General features: G+C 49.2%; 1 protein-coding gene across 2 annotated transcripts; it reads right to left on the bottom strand.

The window, feature by feature from the left end:
- On the bottom strand, window positions 1–26544 carry LOC132379401 (kazal-type serine protease inhibitor domain-containing protein 1-like). Of its 2 annotated transcripts, none has more exons than XM_059947203.1 (5): window positions 26387–26544; window positions 18843–19441; window positions 3209–3369; window positions 1023–1170; window positions 1–168 (listed from the first exon to the last, which is right to left on the bottom strand). In XM_059947203.1, the coding sequence occupies exons 2-5, from the start codon at window positions 19339–19341 to the stop codon at window positions 86–88; spliced, it is 891 nt and encodes a 296-aa protein (XP_059803186.1). In that variant the 5' UTR covers window positions 19342–19441; window positions 26387–26544; the 3' UTR covers window positions 1–85. The 2 variants fall into 2 exon arrangements, with proteins under 2 accessions (XP_059803186.1, XP_059803187.1); XM_059947204.1 differs by lacking the exon at window positions 26387–26544 and adding an exon at window positions 25254–25416.
- Between the last annotated feature and the right edge of the window lie 441 nt (window positions 26545–26985).

Genomic DNA, 26985 nt, shown 5'->3' with positions numbered 1-26985 from the left:
TTTGGTTAACACCAACAGACTTTATTATAACCATTGCTCCCTCCCAGTCGAGCATTATTGCTCCCTGCTGGCCTCGGTTTAGCCATCAGTAATAGTCGTCCATATCAGAGTAATCATCCACCAGCGGCTGGGCTTGTCTCCACGGAGTGTCCAGCTCACCCAGCTGATCTGAAAGAGAAAGGGGGAACGACAAGAATGAAGAACACTCCCTGCTACAGTAAAGCTGGGGTTGGGGTCAGAAAAGAGTGGGTGGGTAGTGACTGGAGCCCAAAGTAAAGAGATGGAGAACTAGAGATCGTAGGTTAAGGGTGAAAGGTGAAGTTTCAAGAAGGACTTGAGGCGGGGAGGGGTTCTCTTCTCAGAGGGTGGTGAGAGCATGGAACGAGCTTCCACAGAAGGTTTGATTTCAACATTTAAGAGAAGTTTGGACAAGTATATGGATGGGGAGACTATGGAGGGCAATGGTCCATGTGGGAGTCAATGGAACTAGTCTGAGTAACAATTCAGCATTGACTAGATGGACTGAATGGCCTGATTTGTGCTGTAATGCTCTATGGCTCCTTGACTATGAGTCTAGGCTGGCTTATTGATGGGAATAGATTACTCCATGGGCTGCATACAGGGCATAACCTGTCTAATGGGTAGAACTAGGTTGAAGGTCTCTTGTTCTGTTAGAGATGGGGAAAGTATACTCCAGATTGCTAGCCTGATCCCAAGATAGTCCACTCTGGGATATACTCCCATGGCCATGGAGAGAGAGGAGTGGAATATTCTGCTCACCACCCCTCTCCGGCCTCCTCCAACCCGACGTGGTGGGATGGGATATCATTAGGCAGAGAAACACTGAAATTGTCCCCACTCTCTCCCCACCTTCACTTTAACTACTGGTCCACAGAGAGAGTCGTCCCACCAGGCTCTTAGATACAAGGGGCGTGATGGGCTGAATGGCCTGGTTCGCTGCCACCCCACTGTGGAAGGGTAAGAGACAGGTGGTGGCTTGATGCACTGCTTCCCTCACTCACCTGGTGAGACCACCGTCAGACTGGCAGCTGCCGAGACCTCCCCCAGTCTGTTTCGAGCACAGCAGCGGTACGTTCCCGAATCCGAAGTGCGGATTCCCTGGATCTGCAGCCAGCCCGTCACCTCGTATTTCATTGGACCTCCTCGGAACTGTTGTGAAACACAAACAGGAGGGTCACCCGGACTGGTTGCTGTGACTGGCCACAGGATGGTGCTGGCGGCTGAGGAAGGGTTAAACACTACCTACCCCCGGAGTTCACAGACGCTTCCTCGGTGAGGATGACACCAAGATTAGGGGTGCAGAGGACAGCAAAGAAGACTATTGAAGCTTGCAGTGGGACCTGGTCCACTAGAAAAACGGGCTGAAAAATAGCTGATGGAATTTAATGTAGACAAATGTGAGTTGTTGCACTTTGGGAGGACGTAACAGGGTTGAACTTACACAGTGAATGGAAGGGCACTGAGGAATGCAGCAGGACAGAGGGACCTGGGAATACAGATCCATAATTCCTTGGAAGTGTCATCCTAGTTTGAATGGCACATCAGCTTTCATAAATAAATATTGAATACTGGAGTTGAAATGTTATGTTGAAGTTGTATAAGACATCGGAGAGGCCTAATTAGGAGTATTGTGTGCAGTTCTGGACATCTTCAATAAGATTGAAAGAAAACAGAAAAAAATGAACAGGGGTATTGCTGAGACTTCACGACCTGAGTTATAGAGAAAGGTTGAATAGGTTAGGACTTTACTCCCTGAAGCGTAGTGGATAGATATGAGTCAATGCCATCAGGCTTTTTTCTACTGAGGTTGGCTGAGGCTAGAATTAGAGGTCATAGGTTAAAGTTGAATGGGGAGCATGAGGGGAAACTTCTTCACTCAGAGGGCGGTGTGAGTGTGGAACGTTTAAGAGAAGTATAAGTACAGTGGGCCGGCTGGTGGTGTAGTGGACTTCAAGGCAGATGGTCCTGAGTTCAAACCCAGCTGGGCCCCAACCTGGGCAGCAGCAGAAGGGCCTGGCAATCTACTTCCGTATCCTGCCATATGGACTCCATGAGGTCACGAAGAGTCGGACTCAACAACTGAACAACAAAATAAGTACATCCCATGGTGGGACAGGAATGAAAGGCTTTGTCCAGGTGAGAGTCAATGAGACTAGGCAGAATAACTGGTTGGCACGAGTTATTCCACGAGATGGGACCAGATAGGCTGAGGGGCCTGTTCTGTGTTTAGCGGACTATGACTTTAGACTCATTCTGGTCTGGAGTCCATCCCAGAGTCCTCACAACCTCCACAATGGCTGAAAGCCTTCTGCCATTTCCACAAGAGTTATCCTGCTTACAGCCGGTTCTCCAGATGCTCCCATTCCCCACCCCCAGCCATTCCACAACTCACCTTCCCTAGTGCACCCCCCTCAGCCCACTAAAGCCCCAGGTCTCCAGGAGGCAATTTCCCCAATCTCTGCAAGTCCCCCAAACACTGGGCAGAAATGAGATCAGGAGAGGCGGACAACAGAGCTGATGTGGATAACCTTATAAGAATGAATGGAGGAAAGTTGAGGCGATTTTGCTACCTCCACAGACACTGCCTGAGCTGCTCGATAGAGGTGTACAAGGTAAGAGGCAAAGACTGAGTAGGCAGCCAAAGCCTTTTCCCGAGGCAGAAAGCGGGGGATAACTTTCAGATATTTGGAGGAATGTATGGGTGGGGTGTGAGGTACGTTTTATCTATACACAGAGAGTTGTCGGTGCCTGGAACACCTTGCCAGCTGTGATGGTAGAGACATATACTTTAGGGACATCTAGATTGGCACTTGGTTGTACCACAGTTGGAGGGTTATGGGCTGTGTAAGAGGGAAGGGTTAGACTCGTTGCACAGCAGGTTTATATGGGTCAGTACAACAATGTGGGCTGAAGGGCTCCTGCTGTGTGGTACTATTCTATGTTCTATGTGCCCAGAACCTGCCCCAGAGCTAGGGCCTATCTCTTGGGAATCTTTAAAACCCGGGACCGGGACGCTGGTGCAACCCAACAACCACGATGGGCGTATAAGAACCTTCAGAGCAACTGCACTCCCAGAACCTGGGCACTGCCTGTGCCCACTAACCAACCATGGGCAGGGTGCCCATTTGTGATTGCTGACGGAATGTCGCCAGCCCGCTGTGACAGATTGGAAGCGTTCCACAGATACCTGCACAGAGATCTGGGGGTCGTCCCCCGGCAGGAAGCTCTCCAGCCCCTCCTTCCGCCACTCGATGGCAGCCATTGGATAGGCAAAGATCTCACAGCCAAAGATGACGTCCTCTCCGGTGGTATTCCAAATGCTGAATGGAGGGGAGATGATCTGTGGGACTGAGACAAGAAAAGCAACGTTACGCACTTCACAGAGAGAGAGAGAGACTACCAGGGAAGTTGCCAGGATTGAGCGGACAATGTGCTTGAAGAACATAGTGGGCAGGCTATGTTGGTACCTGAATTAACAAGGTTAATTCCTGGGATGTCCGGACTGTCTTATGCAGAGAGGTTAGAGAGACTGGGCTTGTACACGCTGGAATTAAGGAGATTGAGAGGGGATCTGATTGCAACATATAAGATTATTAAAGGATTGGACAAGATAGAGACAGGAAATATGTTCCAGATGCTGGGAGAGTCCAGTACCAGAGAATAAGGGGTAGGTCATTTAGGACAGAGTTAAGGAAAAACTTCTTCTCCCAGAGAGTTGTGGGGGTCTGGAATGCACTGCCTCGGAAGGTAGTGGAGGCCAATTCTCTGGATGCTTTCAAGAAGGAGCTAGATTGGTATCTTATGGATAGGGGAATCAAAGGATATGGGGACAAGGCAGGAACCGGGTGTTGATAGTAGATGATCAGCCATGATCTCAGAATGGCGGTGCAGGCTCGAAGGGCCGAATGCTCTACTTCTGCACCGATTGTCTATTGTCTATTGAAAGTGTGGTGCTGCTTGCGGGCTGCCCCAGCACATGCATGGGTATGTTGGTTGTTACAAAACTGACGAATTTCATAAGTCATAGAATATGTGATTAATTTAACACGATGTATCAAATACATCTGAATCTGAACCCTTTGGTGATTGCCCACTATCAGAGGGCAGGGGAGATGCACTCCCCGGGTGGACATCAAAGTGAGCAACCCGAAAGAGTTTCAAACCTTTAAGTTTTAACTTTATCTTAAAGTTAATGATTTAAGGTTAGCTTTGTTTGTCACTTACATCAAAATATCGAAACATACAGTGAAAAGTGTCATTTGTGTCAACAGTCCAAGGAAATGCTGGGGACAGCCAAAGCACATTTAATATCAAAGTATGTATACTTTATACAACCGTGAGATTTGTCTTCTTGCAGGCAGCTATAAACCCAATAGAACCCATTAAAACAAACAGTCATGCACCTAACATGCGGGAAAAAATATGCAAACAATGAAAGTAAGCAAACAGCGTTCAGAAATGAAGCTCACAGAAGTGAGATCACGCTGTGATAGGTGCAGGTCCCAGCCACAGTTCAGTGCAGAGATGAGTAAACCCCATGGAATAACAAGCTGAAGTTCAGTGGAGAGTCGAGTAAAACTCATGGAGCAGTGACATGAACTGGTTCGTCCCTTGCCTCCGGCCCAGAGCTTAGATCGTCCAGACCTTGCTCTCAGATCCGGACCCTGCCGCTTTGATACGCTGTCCGGCCGGTGCCCCGCCACCTCAACTTTTCCAATTCAGCTCGGCGCGTAAGTCAATCAAACCTCGTGTCTTTCCTTGCTCTCCGGCTTTGGTCCGGGCCTCGCCGCTTTGACTCTGCATTGCCACCGCTCTCCTCGCTTCGAATCGCCTCCAGGTCTGCACCAGCCAAACACTGGCTCATTCCCCACTCTCTCGGGCCCGGACCCCACTGCCTCGATTCAACCCGTACGCAGCACACTGCAACATCTCGCACCCTCCAGACTTCAGTTCCCACCGCAAGAACGCCAGGTCGCCCAGGCAGTTCGAAAGCTGAACTCTGACAGGGGAGTAACAGCCTATTGCTTACAGTGATCGTTTAGCAGAAAAAGTGTAATTAATGCAGTTTGATCGTTTTCTCTGTTGTATTTGCCACCAGCGTCATCTTGTACTGCTTCTGGCATCAACGCAGCGTGCTGGCAACTTACTGACCCTAGCCTGTACATCCTTGGAACGTGGCAGGAGACCCACACCGCCCTGGGAGAACATACAAACTGCTTACTGACGGTGACGGGAATCGAACCCTGATCTTAAAGCTGGTGCTGTAAAGCATTACACTTACCACTACATGCCTGTACCACCCTTCTGGCAGTCCTCCACGGAACTAATCCAGCCCCTGTTAGTCCACAGTTAGAGGTAGGCCTCTGAATGGCATTGAGCTGTGGAGGAATCTTGGGTTCAGGTCTATAGCTCACCAGAAGCGGCTGGCGCTAGAGGAGGGGGCAGTGAAGGACGTGCAAGGCACACTTGCCGACATTGGTAGGAGTGTTGACTACAAGAGTGAGGAAGTCATGCTGCAGATATAAAACAAGTCAGACTGCACTTGGAGTATTGCGTGCAGTTGTGGTCACTCCTTGCAGGAAGGATGTGCAGAAGAGGTCACCAGGATGCTGCCTGGATTAGAGGGCGTGAGCTAGAGTGAAAGGTTGGGTTAAACTTGGGCTGAGGGGAGCCTTGATAGAGGTTCTCAAAGTTATTAGAAGCATAGTATGGACGGTCAGAATCTTCCCCAGGGTAGGCATGTCTAACACCAGAGGATTCTGTTAATGTTGTGGGGGGAGGGGGAGTTTAAAGGTCCCTCGAAGGGCAAGATTTTGCTTTATGGAGAGAATGGTAGCTGCCTGGACTGGGTTCCCGGGGTGGTGGCGGAAACTAGCAGATTAATGGAGCTTTAGAGGCTTTTAGATAAACCCATGAATATGAAGGGGAAGGAGGGATATGGGTGATACACAGCATTTAGCATAAACTGGCAGCAAGATTGCCACATTGCTACAACATTGTCCAGCACTGTACTGTTTGATGTTTTAATGCTTCTGCTCTACTGATGTGTGACAAGTTTTGAGTTCCTCATCTCAGAAAAGGTGTGCTGGCATCGGAGAGGGTTCAGAGGATGATTCCTGGAATGAAAGGGTTATCATACGAGGAACGTTTGATAGCTCTGGGTCTGTACTCACTGGAATTTAGAAGGATGAGGAGGGGGGATCTCATTGAAACCTTTCGATGAAAGGCCTGGAGACAGTAGATGCAGAAAGGATGTTCGCCACGGTGGGGGAAGTCTCGGACAAGACGACACAGCCTCAAGATAGAGGGGCACCCATTTACTACCTCATTTTTTAAAAACATATACAGTATTTCTGTTTTAGCACTTTTTAAAAATCTATTCAATATACGTAATTGATTTACTTGTTTATTTATTAGTATTATTATTTTTATTTTATTTATTTTTTTCTCTCTGCTATTGAACTGCAGCTGCTAAGTTGACAAATTTCATGTCATATGCCAGTGATAATAAACCCGATTCTGATTTCAAAGAAAGATGTGGTGAAATGTTTTTAGCCAGAGGGTGGTGAATTTGTTACCACAGGCAGCTGTGGAATCCAGGTCAATGGGGGTATTTAAGGCAGTGCTTGATAGGTTCTTGGTTGGCTACAGCATCAAAGGTTACGGGGAGAAGGCTGGGAAATGGGGCTGAGGAGGGGATAAAAGGTTCAGCCATGACTGAATGGCGGAGCAGACCCAATGGGCCAAATGGCCTAATTCTGCTCCTATGTCTTATGGTCTTATGTGCTGAAGTTTGGACACAAAGTTAAGTACAGCAAAAGGCATCAGGACACAGGGAACTTGGTGCTGAGACCCAGGTCAGCTGTGAGTTAACCAGACTTGAAGAGTGAATAGTGAGAGTGGGAATGAGTGAAGGTGAAGCTGCCTCATTAGACCAGGGAGCAGGGAATGGGAATGAAGGGCAGAGATGGAAGGAACAGGGTGGGTGCATTAACTGAACAATAAACTGTAAAATCTTAAACTACACACACAAAGTACTAGAAGAACTCAGCAAGCCAGGCAGCATCTATGGAAAAAAAGTACAGATGATGTTTCGGGCTGAAACCCTATGGCAGGACCGGAGAAAAAGTGCTGAGGAGTAGACTTAAAGGGTAGGGGTGGGGGAGAGAGAACCACCAGGTGATAGGTGAAACCTGGAGGGAGAGGGTTGAAGTAAAGAGTTGGGAAGTTGGTGAAAAAGACAGAACTCTATGGAAGAAAGAAAACAGGGGGAGGAGCACCAGAGGGAGGCAATGGGCAAGCAAGGAGATAAGGTGAGGGAGGGAAAAGGCGATGGGAGATGGAGAAGTGGGGGGTGGGGGGCATTGCAGGAAGGTAGAGAAATCGATGTTCATGCCATCATATTGGAGGCTACCCAACCTGAGTGTTGTTCCTCCAACCTGAGTGTGGCCTCATCGTGACAGTGGAGGAGGCCATGGATTGACATATCGGAATGGGAAGGGGAAGCGGAATTAAAATGGATGGCCACTGGGAGATCCTGATTTCCAGCAAATGCAGGTTCTCTCTTGTTAGTAAAATCTTAAACATGAGATCCTGAAGGAGCTGGAAATCCAGAATAGCACAAAATGTTGAAGGACTCAGCAGGCCAGGCAGCATCTATGGAGGGGAAGAAACAGTCGGTGTTTCAGGCCAAGACCCTTCATCAATTCTCGGCCTGAAACTTCACCTCCTAAGATGATGCCCGACCTGCTGAGTTCCTCCAGCATTTTTGCGTGTTAAACTGTAAATCCTTGTGTTTGGGTCTTCCTCCTGGGTAATCTTCACTAGTGGCTAAAGAAAACAGGAAGTTGGAGTGCTCCTCCAAGAAAATCACACTGTTAAAAGTCAAAGCAAAAATTTCCCGGATGCCTCTTGATAATCCATCTTTTCAGACAGGATAACAAAGTATGTTACTAACTGGGTTGCAAAACTTGATCTGTTTTCATTGGTAACATATGAAGGGCAAAGAGAAAGGAATTTTAAACTCAGGAGAGGGGATTTCCTATAAGGAAGTCCAGAAAGGAGTGAGGGGGGTGTGGGGGAGCAACTTATCTGCCCACTATTACAGTGCTGGGAAAGAGCAGGACTCGGGGTCTGGAGGGGTGGTGAGTGTACCAGCCTCTTGCCTGGCCCATTACTGCGGTCTATGCCAGATACAGACCCCCGGAAACCCAGCTGCCCCCCCACCCACACTCCTCTCCCTCCAACCTGACAACGGGCCGGAGAAGTCTGCTCTCCTCATCCATTCCGAGATCGCTGGAAAACTGCCCAAACTCTTGGAAAATAGAGTCGGAATGTGGCCTTCGGCAGCCTGGAATCTGTTACGATGATCTGGAGCAGTGGGAGAGCATGGCTGGGACAGTGCCATTTCCTTCCATTAGAAACACTTGTCAAACTGATAGACTCACAAAAGGATATCATTAAAAGCTCATTACAGTCAGAAAGGCAGCAGCTGGGAAATTGCTTAGGAGAGGGAGTTGCAAGGGGAAATATTTATGTCTGAATCACAGTGACTGATCATTCCCACCTCCCCTTCCATCTGAAACTAAGAGAGCTGTGTTCAACGACACCTACCTGGCCTTGGTTCTGTCTAGTTTAATACTCTGACCCAATGACAGGCTGTCAGAGTACATGGCCCATCCAGCCCAAGCCCAACCTCTGCAGCTTGTTGGGAAGGGGAAGGGGAGTGTAGAACTCCAAATTTACCCCCCCCCCCCGGTTGAGGAATGGTCCCCAAATCTCTCAGATGTCAGGGTTTGTCTCTCACCTAGGCTAACCCCATAAGGGACCTCTGCGTCCCTCTACAGGCACCTTGGGAGCCTGGGAATCTCCTCCTCTCTCATGAGCATGGCTGCCTCTGTGTAATCCATACCTTTCCAAACCTGGGGTAATTCTTTTAAAGATTAGCTTTATTTCTTACATGTACATTGAAATATACAGTGAAATACATTGTTTACATCAACAACAAACACAGTCCAAGGATGTGCTGGGGACAGTCTTTGGAATGTGGGAGGAAACCCTCACGATCATTATTGAGATACAGCATGCAATAGACCCTTCTGGCCCTTTGAGTCGTGCTGCTCAGCAGTTCCCCTGATTCTAATCCTAGCCTAATCACAGGACAATCTAAAATGACCATTTAGCCTCCAACTAGTACATCTTGGGAAATTGGGAGGAAACCGGAGCACCCGGAGGAAACTCACACAGTCATGGGGAGAACGTACAAACTCCTTACAGGCAACGGTGGGAATTGAACCCAGGTGGCTGGTACAGTAAAGCATCGTGCCAACCACCTTGCTACCCTGTGTGCCACGTTCTCATCGGGAAAGCGTGAAAACTCTTACAGACAGTGGTCGGAATTGAACCCCAGTCTTCTGGGCACTGTAAAGTGTTCTGCTACCGTGCTGTGCCAAACTTCCACCTCATGGAGTGGGTTGAGGAGGCAATAAACCCCAGGGACTGATCATAGTTGATCAGTTGAGAATGGTTCCAGCACACAAGGCCATTCAGCCCATTGAGTTTATACTGCCTTTTTCCTGCACAGTAAACCAGAGGGTCCCATTCTCCAGCTATTCCCACGGCCATACATTGGGAGAACTGTCTGACTGACTCTCCTCCTCCAACAGACAGTTCTGGACAATCTGGGTGGAGTTTGTCTTTTCCTCCTGTGACTTTTACCCAGAGCTGTAAATCAGTGCAGACACGAACGCTAACTGCTTTACACTAGAGGTACAATCTGATGAGGTGTATGTATCCTGTCCACCAGGTTTTAGAGACATTCAAAGCTGAACCCACTCTCTGACAGTCGTACACAGACTCAGTGAGCTGAGTGTGATCCCGCCCACTTGTACTGTCTGTGCAGAGTTTGCATGTTCTCCTTCCCTCTGCATGGCTGCTCCAGTTTCCATAAGACCATAAGACATAGGAGCAGACTTAGGTCATTTGGCCCATCGAGTCTGCTCCACAACTCAATCATGGCTGATTCTTTTCCTCCCCTCCCCAACACCATTCCTCCCACATCCCAAAGGCACGTGGGTTAGTGGGTCAATTGGCCACATTAAGTGGTCTTTCAGTGTTTTGGTGAGGGATAGAATCTAGGGGTGACTGAATGCAATGGGCTGAAGAGCCTGTTTTATGACCCTATGATCAGGCTAAATGGATGCTTGATGGCTAGCACACACTCGATGGGCCAAAGAGCCCGTTTTTATGCTGGATCTCTCTGCGACTCTTTATCATTCCACCATTGTCACTGGGGCATTCACCGTTATTCCAGTTGAACTGGTAAGCCTCCATGTCAACCGGAAAAGTAGAGAGAGTGGTCAGACTGTCTCCAAATGGCCCAGTTCCTCAAGCACTGCCAGCTGCCTAGTCTACTCTCTGGATGCAGAGGTCAAACCTTTCCCACCAACTAACTCAACCACACTACGGGAAGTGGCATCAGGTGCCTCTTTTACACAGCTCTGGGATAAGCTGGCTAACTTTCTGGGGTGATTTTTTTTTTGCTTTCTTTTTCTCCAACAAAAAAAAGGTGGAAAATCTGCAGTGGATTCCAGTTAATTGGGGCATTGGTGAATCAGGGCAGCCGCTTATTTGGAACAACTAATCATGAAAAATAGCCAGGCTTCCCTTCATTTATTTCGGACGCATGGCCGCTTGATTGGTGCAGAAGACTGTTGCCAGTCAGATTCCAACCAGTGTTAGTCGCGTGCACTCGTGTTGCAGATTGACATTACACCGTGCTCAGAGTGAACAGATTTTTAAACAGCGTCAACTGCGTGTGCTTGTGTTGAAAAAAACAGTGTTTTTGGCACTGATAGCTGGCAAGCGGCGAGCAGTAAGACAATTCAGAATTGTTCTGCTCGCTGTGGTTCCAGGCACTCAGAATTAGAGATGCCAGAAAATGCTGGGAGTGAAAATGAAATGATTTTACCACTTCAACAAGTTAGAAGCTATGAAGTATTTGAAGGCACTGACAATCACCTTGAATGTTGCAATTAAAATGAAAAATTGGAGGATGCAATCATTGATAACATTGCATGGAAGCAGTCCATGATCTACACCAGGTGTCTGCGCAGATTTTGTTCATTTATAGTCAACAAAAGGACGCAACAGCATATACTGGATGAATTCCTCCTTGGATAACTGTTAGGAACTGATACACAGCCTTATAGTACTGCGGTGGCATTGACAGTGTTCTAATTTGTTCTTTATTTCATTTAACTACATAATTTGTTACTCAGTTAAATGGTAGTTTGTCTTTTTTATACGTTTTTAACTAGTTCCATGAAACTTCGGCTAATTGGGGCAGCCACTTTATTGGGCCAAAATGGTCTTGTCCTGGTACGTCTCAATTAACCAGGATCCATCTAAAATGATTGGATTTTGTTTCCAATTAGAAGTAATGACCATCTGTCAAAAGTAATTTACAAACCAATAAGCGCTGGGTCCTTCTGGAACAGGCAGGCTGGGCTGACGCTTCCTACCAGTCAATTAAGATAATTATAAACATGAGAAGGTCTGTGGTTGCTGGAAATCCAGAACAACACACACAAAATGCTGGAGGAACTCAGCAGGTCAGACAGCACCTATGGAAATGAATGAACAGTCAGTGTTTTGGGCCGAGATCCTTCTTCAGGGCTGAGAAGGAAGGGGAAAGATGCCAGAATAAAGGGGTGGGGTAGGGGTAGGGGGAGGGGGATGGAAAGGAGGCTGACTGGAAGGTGAAAGGTGAAGCCAGGTGGGTGGGAAAGGTTAAGGGCTGGAGAAGGAGGAATCTGATAGGAGAGTGGACTGTAGGAGAAAGGGAGGAGGAGGGGACCCAGGGGGAAGTAATAGACAGGGGAGAAGGTCAGAGGGAATTAGTTTACTGGAAGGAATAATCAATATTTATGCCATCAGGTTGGAGGTTGTCCAGACAGAATACAAGGTTCTGCTTCTCCATCCTGATGGTGGTGTCACTTGGCCATGGAAGGACATGCCAGAACGGGAGCGGGAATGGGAATGTTTGGCCACCAGGAAGATCCACTTGTGGCTAATAGAGAGGAGGTTCTTGATGAAGCAGCATCCCCCCCAATTTATGACTGGTCTTACCAACATAGGGGAGGCCACATTGGGAGCACTGGTCACTATAGCAGATTCACAGGTGAAGTGTTGCCTCACCTGGACTGTCTGGGCACCCGAATGGAGGTGAAGGAGGAGATGTATGGGCAGGTCTAAGTGCTGGGAGGGAAATTAGTGGGAGGGATGAATGGACAATGGAAATGTGGAGGGAGCTATCCCTATGGGATGCAGAGGGGTGGGGTGGGGAAGTAAAGATGCGTTTAGTGGTTGGACCTCTTTGGAGATGGCAGAAGTTGTGGAAGATGATGTGTTGGATGCAGAGGCTGATGGGGCGGTAGGTAAGGACAAGAGGGACTCTATCACTGTTTGGGAAATGGAGGAACTGCGGGTGAAGGCAGTATCAATAGTGGAGAGAGAGAAACCCTGCCCTTTGAAGAAGGCAGACATCTCTGATATGCTGGAATGGAAATCTATGTCTCGGGAACAGATGCAGTGGAGGAGAAGAGACTGAGAAAAGGGAATAGCATTTTTACAGGAGGCAGGGTTTACAATATGGCACCCTTACATGAAGTGTGCGGAGCTCAGATGGGGCTGGATGGCTTCTTTGAGCTTATCTACAGAAACAGCTTTTTTCTACCTTTAGTGAGAGCCTGTGGCATGTCTAATTGTCAGGTGAATGATTAGTTTTTGTTGTACTGCAGATCATGGTCTTTCTTTGCTATTGTTTGGTGGGTGGAGGGTGCTGATGCTTTTGCTGAAGTAAGTGGGTGGGGTTCGATGTTTTGTTGCTGCTCGTGCGGGGGGTGTGTAAGGGGGCTTTGGGGTTCTAACATTGTCACTCTTTCACTCTGTCATTCTTTAGGGCACTCCTGTTTTTGTGGATGTCTGTGAAGAAAAAGAATTTCGGGTTGTATATTGTATACATTCTCTAATATCAAATGGAACCATTGAACTATTAACCCACAATGCACACCAATCCACCCAGTCCATTGGTGATGGAAACCCTGATCCATTAGTGGACACCCCAAGTACTCACCCTCTTAAAGAGTCCATGGGCTCAGACACAGCCAGTGGGGAGAGGCAGGCAGTCAGGGTAAGCAGCCCCTTCCCTCATCTCCACCCCCACCTCCCCCATCAATACCATCTACAGGAGGTAACAACCATCAAAGATCCCCACCATCCGGGCCATCTTCTTGGAGCTACTGTCAGGCAGAAGGTACCTGAAGCCGCACACCCCCAGGATCAGGAACAGCAACCTCCCTTTGACCTCTGATTCTTGAACCAACCAGCAAAGTCATAACCACAACTTCAGTACAGCAACATGACAACCATGTCAACCACTCTGCACTAAAATGAATATTTGTTGTTCTAATTGTGATCTTTATTGTAAAAATTGTATGTAATTAATGCTTAATTTATGTTTGTTTGCAGATTTGCTGGAACTGCTGGGGAAGTTTGTAAACTATTTTGGCAGGGAGGTGGAAAACAGAATGATTAGTCAGAAGATGGGCACTTCATGTACAGCTAGATGCAGCATGTAGAGGGACCGTGAGGAAGGACAGGCAGTTGATAGGGCAAAATTGCAGTCAGCTGGATGGGTTAAAGTGTATCTATTTTGATACAAAAAAGTATCATGAACAAGGGTGAGGTATTTAAAAAAGGATCAGCCATGATTGAATGACGGAGAAGACTCAATGGGCCAAATGGCCTAATTCTGCTCCTATGCCTGATGGTCTTATGGTCTTAGAGCATAGATTAGTACACAGAACTATGCAGCTGTGGCCAGTACAGAAAATTTGGCTGTCATAGGGGCAGGAATGGCTAGTGTATGTTCTAGGGTTTAGATGTTTCAAAAAGGACACGGAGCAATGTCAGAGAGGTGGGGGAATGGCATTATTAATTGGAGATAGGATCACTGCTGCATGAAGGGAGGGTGCTGTGGAGGAATTGTCTACTGAGTCAGTCTGGGAGGAAGTTAGGAACAGGAAGGGAGAATTCATTCTATTGAAAGTATTCTATAGACCCCTAATAGCAACAAAGGCAGTGAGGAATAGATCAGTAGAATTTGGAAAGGTGCAAAATAATGGGGTTGTTGTTATGGGGGACTACAATTTCCCTAATATTGATCCCAAATATTGTACCTCTTTATTACAAAAGGTTCCGGTGGGGTAGAATTTGTTAGGGGTGTCCAGGAAGAATTCCTGACTCAATATGTAGACAGGTCAGGTGTCAGGTGTTCAATCCTTCACTGGGGGAGCATTTCCACAACTCCATAACCTTTACCATAGCCTTGGAGAGAGACAGGAGCAGATGGTATGGGAAAGTATTTAACTGAGGGAAGGGGATTATAATGCCACTAGGCAGAAATTGCTGAGCATAAATTGGGGACTCATGCAAAAATGTGCAACAGAATTGTGGAGGTTGTTTAGGGAGCACTTGCGGGGGGGGGGAGGGGTTCTGTGAGGGTTTGTCCCATTGAGTTAGGGAAAAGATGAAGGAACCGTGATTGACAGGAGATGTGGAGCATCTAGTCAAGGGCTTGAGAGAAGCTTACTTTAGGTTAAGGAAGCGGTAATCAGACAGGGGTTGAGAGTTACAAGATAGCCATTAATCAGCTTTGAATGGACTTGGGAGAGCTGGAAAGGGGCATGAGAAGGCCTTGGTGAATGGGATTAGGGAAAGTCCCAAGGCATGCTATATGTATGTGAAGAACAGAAGGATGTTAGTTCCAGTTAGAGATAAAAGAGGAGACATATACTTGGAGTTGAAAGAAGTAATGAACACTTTGGTTTGGTACTTTTGGTACTTTCTAGTGAGAGGGACTTTGACTAATGAGAGATCAGCGTAGAACAGGCTAATGTGCTGGAACATGTTGATGTTAAGAAAAAGGCGGTTTTGGAACTTTTGAAAAATATTACGATAGATTAATCCTAGGGTCCAAATGGGTTATACCCCAGATTACTGTGTGAAATGAGGATGGTTGTGACTTTACTGGTTACAGGAGTAGTCCCAGAAGATTGGAGAGTGGTAACCTTTGTTCAGGGTAAAAGGGTTACCTTTATAATTCCTGGGAATTATAGGCAGTGAGTCTTTCATCAATGGTAGGCAATTTATTGGGGAAGTTTCTTAGAAACTGAAATTATGAGCATCTGGAGAAGCTGAGTTTAATTAGGGATGGTCAGCATGGCTTTGTGAAGGGTAGGTTATGCCTCACAAATCTGAGGAATTGACAAAACTGATTGATGAAGTTAGAGCAATGGATGTGGCATATATGAATGTTAGTAAGATGTTTGACAGGACTTCTAAGGTAGGCTCATTCAAAAAGTCAGGAGGCATGGTATCTCGGAAAACAAGGATTCAGAGCTAGCTTGCCCACAAAAGGCAGAGGGTCGAATGTATTCTGCCTGGAGGTCAGTGGCCAGTAGTGTTCTGCAAAGGTCTGTTCTGTGCCCATGTTCCACCTGGGCAGTTTTTTTCTAAACCTTTTCCATTAATTCCCTTCCATTAATGTATACAAAATTATGAAGGGTATAGATAGGGTACATGCAACTGGGCTTTTGCCACTAAACTAGTGGTCATAGGTTAAAGGTGAAGGGTGAAATATTTTATGACAACTGAGGGGAAACTTCTTCACTCAGAGGAAGGTGTGAGTGTGGAATATGCTGCCAGTGGAAATGGTGGATGTGGGTTTGTTTTCAACATTTAACAGAAATTTTGATAAATACATTGACGGCACTGGTGTACTTCTGGTGCAGGTCAAGGCAACAGTAGAATTAGAGTTCAGCATGGTCTGGATAGGTAGAGGAGCCTGTTTCTGTGCTGTTCTGCTCTGTGGCTCTAACTCTCACATCCACGTCAACAGGAAAACCCCTGCTATCTGATAAGTTCCTGTAGGCCTCTCACACCCAGTATTGTTTGGCCAAGAAGGGAATTGCAGTCATGACTGTCACTATGGGCCTAGTTGCCATGAGGGCATGTCTCTAAGGAGCCTGTATTTGTTTCAACTGAACTTGTCTTGCAAGACCTGTGGATTCTCCAATGCTGAACAATACTAAATACTAATGATTCCATGTTTGAATGGCTTGTCCTATGAGGAGCGTTTGATGGCCCTGGGCCTGTACTTACTAGGATTCAGAAGAATGAGGAATTACCTCATTGAAACCTATCGAATGTTGAAAGGCCGTTATATAGTGAACGTGGAGAGGATGTTTCCTATGGTGGGAGAGTCTAAGACCAGAGGACACAGCCTCAGAATAGAGGAGCGTCCTTTTAGAACAGAGCTGAGGAGGAAGTTCTTTAGCCAGGGAGTGATGAGTCTGTGGAATTTGTTGCCACAGGCTTTATGTATATTTAGGGCAGAGATTGATAGATTCTTGATTGGTCAGGGCATGAAGGATACAGGAAGGCAGGAGACTGGGGCTGAGGGGAAAATTGCATCAGCCATGATGGAATGGTAGAGCAGACTTGATGGGCCAAATAGCCTAATTCTGCCCCTATGTCTTGTGTACGCTAATTAAGCTGCAGCAGAGAAGCTTCACAAGGAAGTTACCCAGCCTTAAGGAGAGTGGACCAGCTGGGACTTTCTTTCCCGGAGTGATGGAGGCTGAAATGGGGGGTGGGGGGGGGGGAATCTTTCAGCGGTTCTAAGATCATGAGGGGCGGAGATCATATGGATTGTCACTCTGTTTACTCTACCAGAATTTTTAAAACTCTGTCAGTTCTCCTCTCAGCCTCTGCTGCTCCAGTGAAAATAACTCAAGTTTATCCACCCTCTCCCTTTAGCTAATTCTCTCTAATCCCTGCAGCATCCAGGTGAACCCCTTCTGCAGTCTCTCCAAAAGCCCCCACATCCGCCCTGTAATGGGGTGACAAGAAGTGCACACCATGAAGCTGCCCCACTAATGAGATACCTGACCAAAGTGTTGCACCGCCGGGGTGGGTGCGGAGAGAGTCTGATTGCCTCATCACTACTCGTGGGATCTTGCTGTGCACCTGAGGGTTACCGCAGTTCCCCCATTGAAAGCAGGGAGGGTCAAAGTGGTCTACAAACCTCTGCTGTGAACAGTGGGGCCGAGCAGCTGCTGTGACGTCGACGCACTCCCGTGTTAAAAAGGTAGAAACAAATTGTTGCCAACAGGAGGTGGATCCCTGGAGCTCTCTGCTCCTGGGAGTCGTAGAGCCTGGATCATTATCTATGGTGGGAGATCCTGTAGATAAATGGGCGGCGTGGTAGTGTGGTAGCTAACACATTACATTACAGCAGTAGCTGTAAGACTGGGGATCAATTCCCATTGTATCAGCAAAGGGTTTGCATGTTCTCCCCATGACTGCATGGGTTTCTTCCAGGTGCTCTGGTTTCCTCCCACATTCCAACAGCTGTACAGGTTAGTGAGTTTTGGACATACTAAGTTGGCGCCGAGGACGTGTCATCACTGATCATCATAAATTTGATGTTTTTCTCTGTATGTTTTGATGTATATTTGACAAATAAACCTGATCTTAATGCCTGACAGATTGTGGGCAATGGGGAGTTGGGACACAGGAGCAGATGAGCAGCTCAGCCATGGTCATATTGAGTGGTGGGATAGGCTTGAGGGGCTGAGTGGCCTCCTCCTGTTCCTATTTTCCTGAGGAACTCAGCAGACCAGGCAGCATCTGGTAGGCATTTCAGGTCCAGGCCTTGCATCAGTGTAGAGGGGAGATACCTACTATAATTGGCAAAGAGATGGAGCAGACATGATGGGCCAAATGGCCTAATTCTGCTCCTATGTATCTTATGGTCAAATGGGAGGGGTAGGTGTTACAGGTAGACAGGGCAATGAAGAAGGCTTTTGGGCACAACGGCCTTCGTCAGTTTGCACCAAGCACAGGTGCCCTGACTGACCAAGTCAAGAGCATCAGGTCCTGATGCAGGGTCACGGCCCAAAACGTCAATTCCCTTCCCTAGTTGGTACCTGACCAACTGAGCTCCTCCAGAATGTTGTGTGTTGCTCTGGATTTCCAGCATCTGCAGTATCCCTTGTTTTTACCAAGCACAGACGTCATGTTACAGTTGTACGAGATGTTACTGAGGCTGCAATATCGTGTGCAGTTTTGACAGAATTGTTAGAGGAAAGATGCCATTAAACTGAAAAGAGTAGTGAGATTTACAAGGACGATTCCTGGGGCATGAGTCATGGAGAAAGGTTGAGCATGTTGGGACTATTTTAATTGGGGGTGTACAGGAAAGCATGGTGATATTATAAGGGAGTAAAATATCGTGGGGGGGGGGGAGAGGTCAGGTAAATGAGGAGTCTTCTTCCTAGGGTTGGGGAATTGAAAATTAGTGGGTATAGGTTTAAGATGAGAGATTTATTCGGAACCTAAGGGATAATTTTTTAGGTTAAGGTTGGTAGATTAACAACATTTAAAAGATACTTGGACAGCTGCATGGACAGGAAAGACCATTTGGGCCAAATACAGGCAAATAGGATGGGCATCTTGGTCAGTATAAATCAGTTGGGCCGAAGGGCCTGTTTCTGTGCTGTATCACTCTATTGTACTGTCTTCTTGTAGGTATTAGAATATGGAGCACAAATTGGGCCCTTCAGTCCACCATGTCATTCTGTCCTATCAACCTACTCCAAGATCAAAGACTCTTGGCATTGAGTGAAAAGACGTTGCCTCTGGCACTGACCCCCCCCCCCCCCACCACCCCAACCCCAAACCGCTATCCCTCCTACCTGCCTCGCAGGGGCCCTCATGAGCCAGGCTGAGGTTGACTGTCTGGTTGGCTCTAGCTACTTCCTGGAAGCGGCAGATGTGGGGGTAGGTCTGGCCGTTGGAACCACACACGGCCTGGTTGGAGCGACATACACACTGGGGCTCGGGGATCTCCCCTTCTTTCAGGCCGGCCAGCTCCAGCCGGCATTCCAAGTTCTCCCCGCACTGCCCGTAGAAGTGGTTGGTGTTGTCCAGGTCACACGGCTGCCCCTCGATGTTGGCACATTCCCAGCAACAGCCGCAGGGGTCCTGCACCAGCCCGGCCAGGCAGCCGCGGGGAGGCGTGCATAGCTCCGCCTCACAGTCCGGGCAACCGTCGCCCTCGTCCAGCAGCCTCTGCCACCCTGGATGGGCGTCACCCACAGGTCCCACGGCGACCCATCCCGAGCCCAGCGGGGTGCCGCTGATGAAGAGGAGCAGGATCGGACTAACTAGAGCGGAGAGAGGTGATTTCATCATCTCTGGCTGGACAGAGCACGCTCATTCCCTGGAATCTCACTGGTCTTCCCAGGAATTACAGCTCCTTCAGACCTGGATCATGATTCCCACAACTCGGAACCTGAAAGAGGAATTTGCAAATGGCAAGGGTTACGCTGCTGTTCGGGAACAGAACAAGCCCACTTACTCCCACTACACCAGCCGCTACCCCTCAATGGGTACTCAACCGCATCCGATCCTGACTGCACCTCCGCTGTTCCCATCCGCCCTCTTCACCTCCCGTATTTAGTTCCAGGCTCTGCTCTCCTCTCCCATCAGATTCCTTGGTCATCTCCACTTCTTTTCTCCCAGCCTCTTGTCACTCTTCCTCCTCTCTCCCTCCATCCATACCCCCTCACCCATCACCTCCTGACCCACCACTTCCCTTCCTCCCTCTATCATTCAGTTCAGATGAAACGGGGACTATATTATCTACTTCCCTCCACGGAGGCTGCTCTGCTTCGAAACTTCCCCCGCCAATTGCCCTTGAGAAAGCGGAGAGGGGTGGTGTCGGCTTGTACCCCTGCGGTCCTGCTGGTGAAAGTGCGCTAGAGAGGGGTTTAGACCCAGAGACTACACACTTGGGAAACTTCAAGTCAGGAAGGCTTCAGACTCCTGCCGGTGGCCGTGTCCCTTTACCCTCTGGAGGAGGTCCAAGGGCTCGGAGGGTTGTGTGAGCCCGGTCCATTTCCCGACTTTGCTCTGGACCCCGGGGTGACCGCCCCCCATACCGTACCAGGTGGGGGTGGGGGGTAGTGTTGGGGAACGTGTTCGCCAGCGCTCCCCGCTAAAGGAGGGCAGCGGGTTGGATGGACTGGACGATGGAGGAGGGAGCAAACCGTGGCCGCCCCGTCACCCTTAAGAGTCGCGAGGGCTTCTGGATGTGGCCCCATTCAGGCTGGAACTGGTCATCGGGGCCGGTCCGGAGACTCTCCTCGGGAGCCCACTGCACAGTTCTGTATCACAGAGAGGGAATTCCGTTCAGAGATGCGCCTGCATATCCCCATCCGCCCCTGCTGTTTTTACACGCCAAGGGGGCAGGTCTGGCGTCCCCGTGGAGCTTCTCCACACTGGAATCCTTCCTCTTTACATCAGGGTCCTGGGTAGAGAACGTTGTAGCCCCTGTTTGAGTGTCTGAAGGGACTTTTCCTGAAGCCTGGCTGTGCTTCAGCCTCACGCCCCACACGGTGTAGAGGGGGAGAGGCCAAGGGCCTCCCCATCGGCCTGGACAGCCGATTGCCCGGGATATACCCGTGTCTAGGGGCCTCCAGAAAGCGGGCATGCGATGCCCACTCTCCGGAGACGCTGCGGGACAGTAGGAGCTGCAGTTGCAGGAATCCTGCAGACGGATGGACGTGTTTGATTTGTTATGCATCCCGATTGAAGTTATACACACACTATGGATATGTAAATAAACATTCAAGGCCGGAACAGGGGTCACGTGGTTCGGGTACGTGACACCCGAACCGTATCCTGCACGCTTGTGGCCGATCTCTGGGGAAACGCAGTCGGAATGCGGAGCGTCTGCGTCGGGAGGAAGCGGGGAGAGGGAGGGAGCGGGGAGAAGAGACGAAGTTGTGGCTGGGGGCTGGAGAGGGAGCCTTTGGCAAAAGGCTTGAATATTCTTTGAATGACTGCTCCTGCCAGGGTGACGGAGACTTGAAGCAGTTTGTTGAGAAGAATGATGTCAGCTTTGGTCTCCGGAGGGAGACCAAGTAAAAGGAATCCTGGCCACAATGTCTGAAGCGGGAGCAGGAACGGGATGGGGGAGAGGGAGGGGGGAACCAGAGAGAGGGGCGAAGAGGGGAAGACGGGCAGAAGGAGAGAGAGAGAAAGGAAAGACGGAGAGATGGAGATGGAACGAGCAAACTAGAAGGAACAGGGGAGGGGCATTGAGTGTGTGGGGGGGGGGCGGGGGGGGGGTGGAATCAGCGAACTGCACTGTCTAAGGTACCGGAACTGTCAGAAAGAGGAGCACGGGTCAGGAGAGTTCTCTTCACTCCGAGAGGAGAGACAGGTCGGGATGGGCACTGTCACTTGGGAAGGGTGGATGAGGCGAGGGCTCAGCGCCTGGAGACATCGTTAACAAGATTAGATGACGCGGGCTGGAAGGAGGTTTGTGGAGTTGGCGCCTGAGTGCGAACAAGTTTAATGATGCCCCTGATAGCAGAATTTCCAGTCATCGACACCAGCTGCTAAAGGGGAAAGTATTGAAGCATCGGAATCATTGCAAGTGATCCAGGCGTCCCTCTACAAAAGACCATAACACTTAGGAGCAGAATTAGACCATTCTGCCGTTCCATCATGGGTGATTACTATTCCTTTCAACCACCTTCCCCTGCTTTTCCCGTAACCTTGGACTAATCAAGAACCATCAACCTCCACTTTAAATACACACAAGGACTTGCCCTCCACAACCATCTTTGGCAATGAATTCCACAGATTCATCACCCTCTGGCTAAATAAATTCATCCTCATCTCTGTTCTAAAGGGAAGTGCTGCCATTCCAAATCTGTGCTCTCCGGCCCGAGACTTCTTCGCCATAGGAAACATCCGCTCTCCGCCCACTCTATCTAGGCCTTTCAGTATTCGACAGATTGCAATCAGATTCTTATCCTCATCCTAAAAAGTTATTTTGCTAATTCTCTACAGACAGAGCCCCTCTCACTCTCGCTCCACTCCCCCCCCCCTTTGTCCTCCGTCTTTAATCCCTCCCGTCCGTCCTCATCCCTCACGTCCTTACACTTCCACCACTCTCCCTCTGGACTAGCCTTTCACTCTCTAACCCACTTCCGGTCTCCCCATAACAGCCCAGGAAGAGCAGTGGGAGCTGCCTTCACGACTATCGCCCGGTAGCACTCACACCTACGGTCACGAAGTGCTTCGAGAGGTGGACCATGGCTAGAATCAACTCCTGCCTCAGCAAGAACCTGGACTGACTGCAATTTGCCTATCAACACAATAGATCTACAGCAGACGCGATCTTATTGGCTCTCCACCGACCTTGGATCACCTGGACAATACAAATGTCTGTCAGGATGCTGTTTGTCGACTATAGCTCAGAGTTCAACAGTTCTGTTCAAAGAAACTGCAGAACCTGGGCCTCTGTATCTCTCTGTGCAATTGGATCCTTGACTTCCTAACCGGGAGACCACAATCTGTGCGGATTGGTAAAATATCTCCACCTCGGTGATGATTATCTCTGGCGCACCACAGCATTATGTATTTCTCTCCACACCCACGATTGCGTGGCTAGACAAGGCGCAACTACCCACTTGCTGATGATACAACTACTATTAGCAGAATCTCAGATTGTGACGAGAGGGCGCTCTAGATATACCGCTCGAGCAGCAACAACCTTGCACTCGAGGTCAGCAGGACCAAAGGGCTGAGTGTGGACTTCAGGAAAGGTAAAACAAACCCGTCCTCGGAGAGGGATCAGAAGTGGAGAGAGCGAGCAATTTCAAGTTCCTGGTGTCAATATCTCTGAGGACCCAACCTGGCCGGAGCATATTGATGCAGCTATAAAGAAGGCAAGACAGTGGCTATATCTCGTTAGGAGCTTGAGGTCGCCTGAAACACTAGAAGTACCATAGAGAGCGTCATGACTGGCCGCATCACCATCTTGGGAGGGATTGGTTCTCCTACACAGAATCAAAGCTGCAGAGAGTGGCGAAATTGGTCAGCCCTATCATGCTTCTGTAGTATTCAAGACATCTTCAAGGAACAGTGCCTCAAAAAGGCGGCGTTCTGCACTACCCAGGAAATGCCCCTTTCTCACTGTTACCATCAGGGAGGAGGTACAGAAGCCTGAAGGCACACACTCAGTGATTCAGGAACAGCTTCTTTCCTCTGCCATCCGATTCCTGAATAGACATTGAACTCATGGACACTACCCCATGATTTTGCATTAATTTAACTATTTGATATACAGATACATACCTACTGTAATTCGCGCCCCCCCCCCCCAGGGGTATTGCATTGTGCTGCTGCTGTAAAGCTAACAACTTTCGCACCATATGTCAGTGCTGATAAACCTGATTCTGATTCTGAACTCCTTTCGTCCATCCCACCCACTCTACCTCCTCCCTCCAAAACTCACTCTCTACCTCTTGCTCAATTTTCCACGCGTTCTGTGGTTTAATGATTCCAGTCTCTGGTGTGATGAGGGGTGGGGTAGAATTGAAAAAGTTCAAAAGTAAATTTATTATCAAAGAACGTATACTGTATGCCACCATATACCACCCCGAGATTAATTTTCTTGCAGGCATTCACAGTAGAACAAAGAAATATAACAATCAATGAAAAACGACACCAAAGACTGACAAACAATCAATGTGCAAAAGAGGACAAACTGCAAATACAAAGAAGAGTAATAATAAGCAAGTAAATAATACTGAGAACATGAGATGTCGGGTCCCTGAAAAGTGAGCCCATAGGTTGTGGAATTAGTTCAAAGTTGAGTGAAGATATTACTGAACTGATTCCAATTACCAGCGCTGGTGGGGTGGGGAGGGGAATTTCCTGCTCTCGGGGCTAGTGGGTTGGGGCTTCAGCTACCACGTGTGGCACCCCATTATTCCCCAAACCCCAGGGTTATCTTGCTTGTGGTGGTGGGAGACAGCAGCAGTTTCTGCCAGACACCCAGTCGCATGTGATGCATTGAAACACACACACACACACACACACACACACACACACACACACACACACACACACACACACACACACACACACACACACACACACACACACACCAAAGGAACTTAGGTAAGCAGGTAAAATAATCTCCCACCACCATTCATAAGTATATCACATTTCATCCCTCATCCATATTCTTCAATCCTACTTAACATCCACCTGCCCATATTCCTCTCCACTTTCTCATCCCACAACCCCCAAACATATAGTCCCAACCCCACCCCCATATCCCTCAATATCCCCTCCCACCTGTCCATATCCCTCTCCTGCTCAATCCATCAAATTCCGACCACCCCAGCCCGTCCAGCATCTTTCCCATTCCCAACCCAACTCCTCAAAACACCTCCACTGAACAAACCCCGTCCTCTTCTAAACTTAGCTCCCTCTGACTCGTCACCCATTTCTGCTCCAGACTCCAGGGTTGTAAACTCTCCCAAAGTTCTCCTCAGGTGATCACAAACCCCCATCTCCCCATTTCCTATCCCTGCTTGTTTACCCCTTTCCCTTGGAATCCAGCTTCATCCTTCCCCATCCCAGGATTAACACTCAGCAGAGAGGTGACGGAGGGTCCGCGGCCGTTGTTGGTGGCTTGGATTTTAAGCCCCCTGGACAAGTTATCTGGTTCAGGTCTCAATCAATGAGGCCAGGAGAGTGGATGATCCCACAGTTCACAGGGGAGCGGAGATGTCAGGGGTAAGCTTTTTTACTCAGAGATTGGTGAGTGCGTGGAATGGGCTGCCGGCGGCGGTGGTGGAGGCGGAAACGATAGGGTCTTTTAAGAGACTCCTGGATGGATACATGGAGCTTAGAAAAATAGGGGGCTATGAGTAAGCCTAGTTAGTTCTAAGGTACGGCATGTTCGGCACAGTTTTGTGGGCCGAAAGGCCTGTATTGTGCTGTAGGTTTTCTATGTTCTCTATGATCCCGCAGTTCCCTGGACTTCCTAGTGAGGACCGAGCACGGAACCAGGGAGGGAGGGAAGAGCGGAAACAGAGAAGGCAGAGTGACGGGGGAACAAAGATGGGAGAGGAGCTCAGGGAAAGGTGGGGGGGCGAAAAAAGAGGAGAGGAAAGAAATAGGGAATTCAGAGGGGTTCCGGAAAGGACGCACTGGCAAAGCTGTAAGAAACTCGGAATGGTAATTCACGGGGTAGGTCCGTCGCTGCTGTAGTTTACATCGAACGCAGCACCTACCGCTCCCCGAGGAATCCCACCGACAGGAGCAGCACTGGGCTCAATAAGTCCCCATTTCCTCAGACAGCATCAGCTCGTTCAGAAGGTCTGTCTGAGCCGTGCCGCCCATGCCTCAGTGACGCTCCACTGAACGGACCTTGCCTCTGACGAGAGTGGCTGCTTTAAAGACGACCTGAGACCTGAAACTTCAAACTCTCTCCTGACCTGCAAAGCGCTCCCAGCACTTCTTTATGGGGGTACTTTTGAATTAACTCTTTGGTTGCCGCTGTCTCCTTTTGTACAAATCTTCAGGAGCAGGGACCGTCCGCATATCAGACACAAATAACTAGAGCGCGAGGTACAGCTCCGGAAAGGGGTGGTATTGGTGGCGGTGATAGACTGAGAGAGGACAGCGATGGGGAAATAAACAGATGGAATATGAGAAAATAAATCGGATTATTATTGTTACATGGACCGAGGTATAGTGAAAAACCTGTCCTGCCCGCCGTTCATACAGATCAATGCATTGTACAGTGCATTGGGGGGAAAACAATATCAAAATGCAGAATAAAGTGTAACAGCTACAGAGAAAGTGCTGTGGAGGTAGAAGCACGCGCGAAAGAGAGAGAGAGAATTAACGATCACTCAGGGTCCGAGGCTTTGGGACGGGATGTGCAGGTGAAAAAATCTCTGCAAACTGATTTCTGGTCTGATATTCCTCTGTGGGGCGGGGGGGGGGGGGGGGGAAGAGGGTGTATCACTGCCCTCGTCTCTCTCCGTCCGCGATCCCGCCCTCCCTGTCTCTATCTGCGAGCTATTGTCTGTCCCTATAAACATCCCGCCGTCGCCCCTTCCCCTCTCCCCTAACATGCTTGTTCCACCCCATCCACTCTCCCTCCGTCTTCCCTCCTTCCTCCCGTATCCCCTTCTCTCTCTACCCCTCTCCACTCTCACTCCCGTGTACCCTCTGCTTGCCTCTCTTTCGCTCCCCCTCCCCCCCTCCCCTTGTCTGACCATCTCTGCCGCTGTTACATCGCACGGCTTCTTTCTCCGGGTTCAGTGAAGGACGGAGACGGCGAAGGAAGGGCGGCCGGGCTCCGCCGGAGCGGGACTGGCGGCGAGGTGACCGGCCTCGGCCCGAATCCGCTCCTTACCTCCGCCGGCTGCGCTCCCGCGATCGCCGGATCCGCAATGAAGACTCGGCCGGGCTACCAGCCCGTTACACTCGCTCCCTGGATTTGCAGCATCCGCTCGCTCTGACTGGCCAGAGCCCAGTTCCCAGCCACGCTTAAAGAGGAAACCACCTGTCCCGTAAATCAGCGGCCCGAGCGGCGGAGCTCTACTTCCAACCCCTCCTTCCTCCTCCCCACTGTCCCCTCATCTCCCTCCCACACCTCCGCCCCCTCCCTCCACTCCACATTTTGTCTCATCTCCCTCCCCTCACCTCCCTTCCAACCCCTCCCTCCTCCTCCTTCCACTGTCTCCTCTCCCTCCGACCCTTCCTTCTCCCTGTCTCTTCATCTCCCTCCGCACACATCTCTCCTCACCCTTCTTTGTCCCCACATCTCCCTTCCCAATCCTCTTTCTTCCCTTCCCCTTCTCGTCCTGTTCGCTCCTTCTCCCTCCCATCCACCTTTCTTCCCCTCCTCCTCACCTTCTCCCTCCCACCCATCTTTCCTCCTCCTCCCTGTCCCCTTCCTTCTCATTCCTACCTTACTACTCTCCTCCCTCTCCTACCCCTCGCTCTCCCTTC

This window comes from Hypanus sabinus, chromosome 22, assembly GCF_030144855.1.
Source record: "Hypanus sabinus isolate sHypSab1 chromosome 22, sHypSab1.hap1, whole genome shotgun sequence".
Lineage (NCBI taxonomy): Eukaryota > Metazoa > Chordata > Chondrichthyes > Myliobatiformes > Dasyatidae > Hypanus > Hypanus sabinus.
The sequence above is the reverse complement of the archived record's forward strand: the minus strand, read 5'-3'. Positions and strand labels throughout refer to the sequence as shown.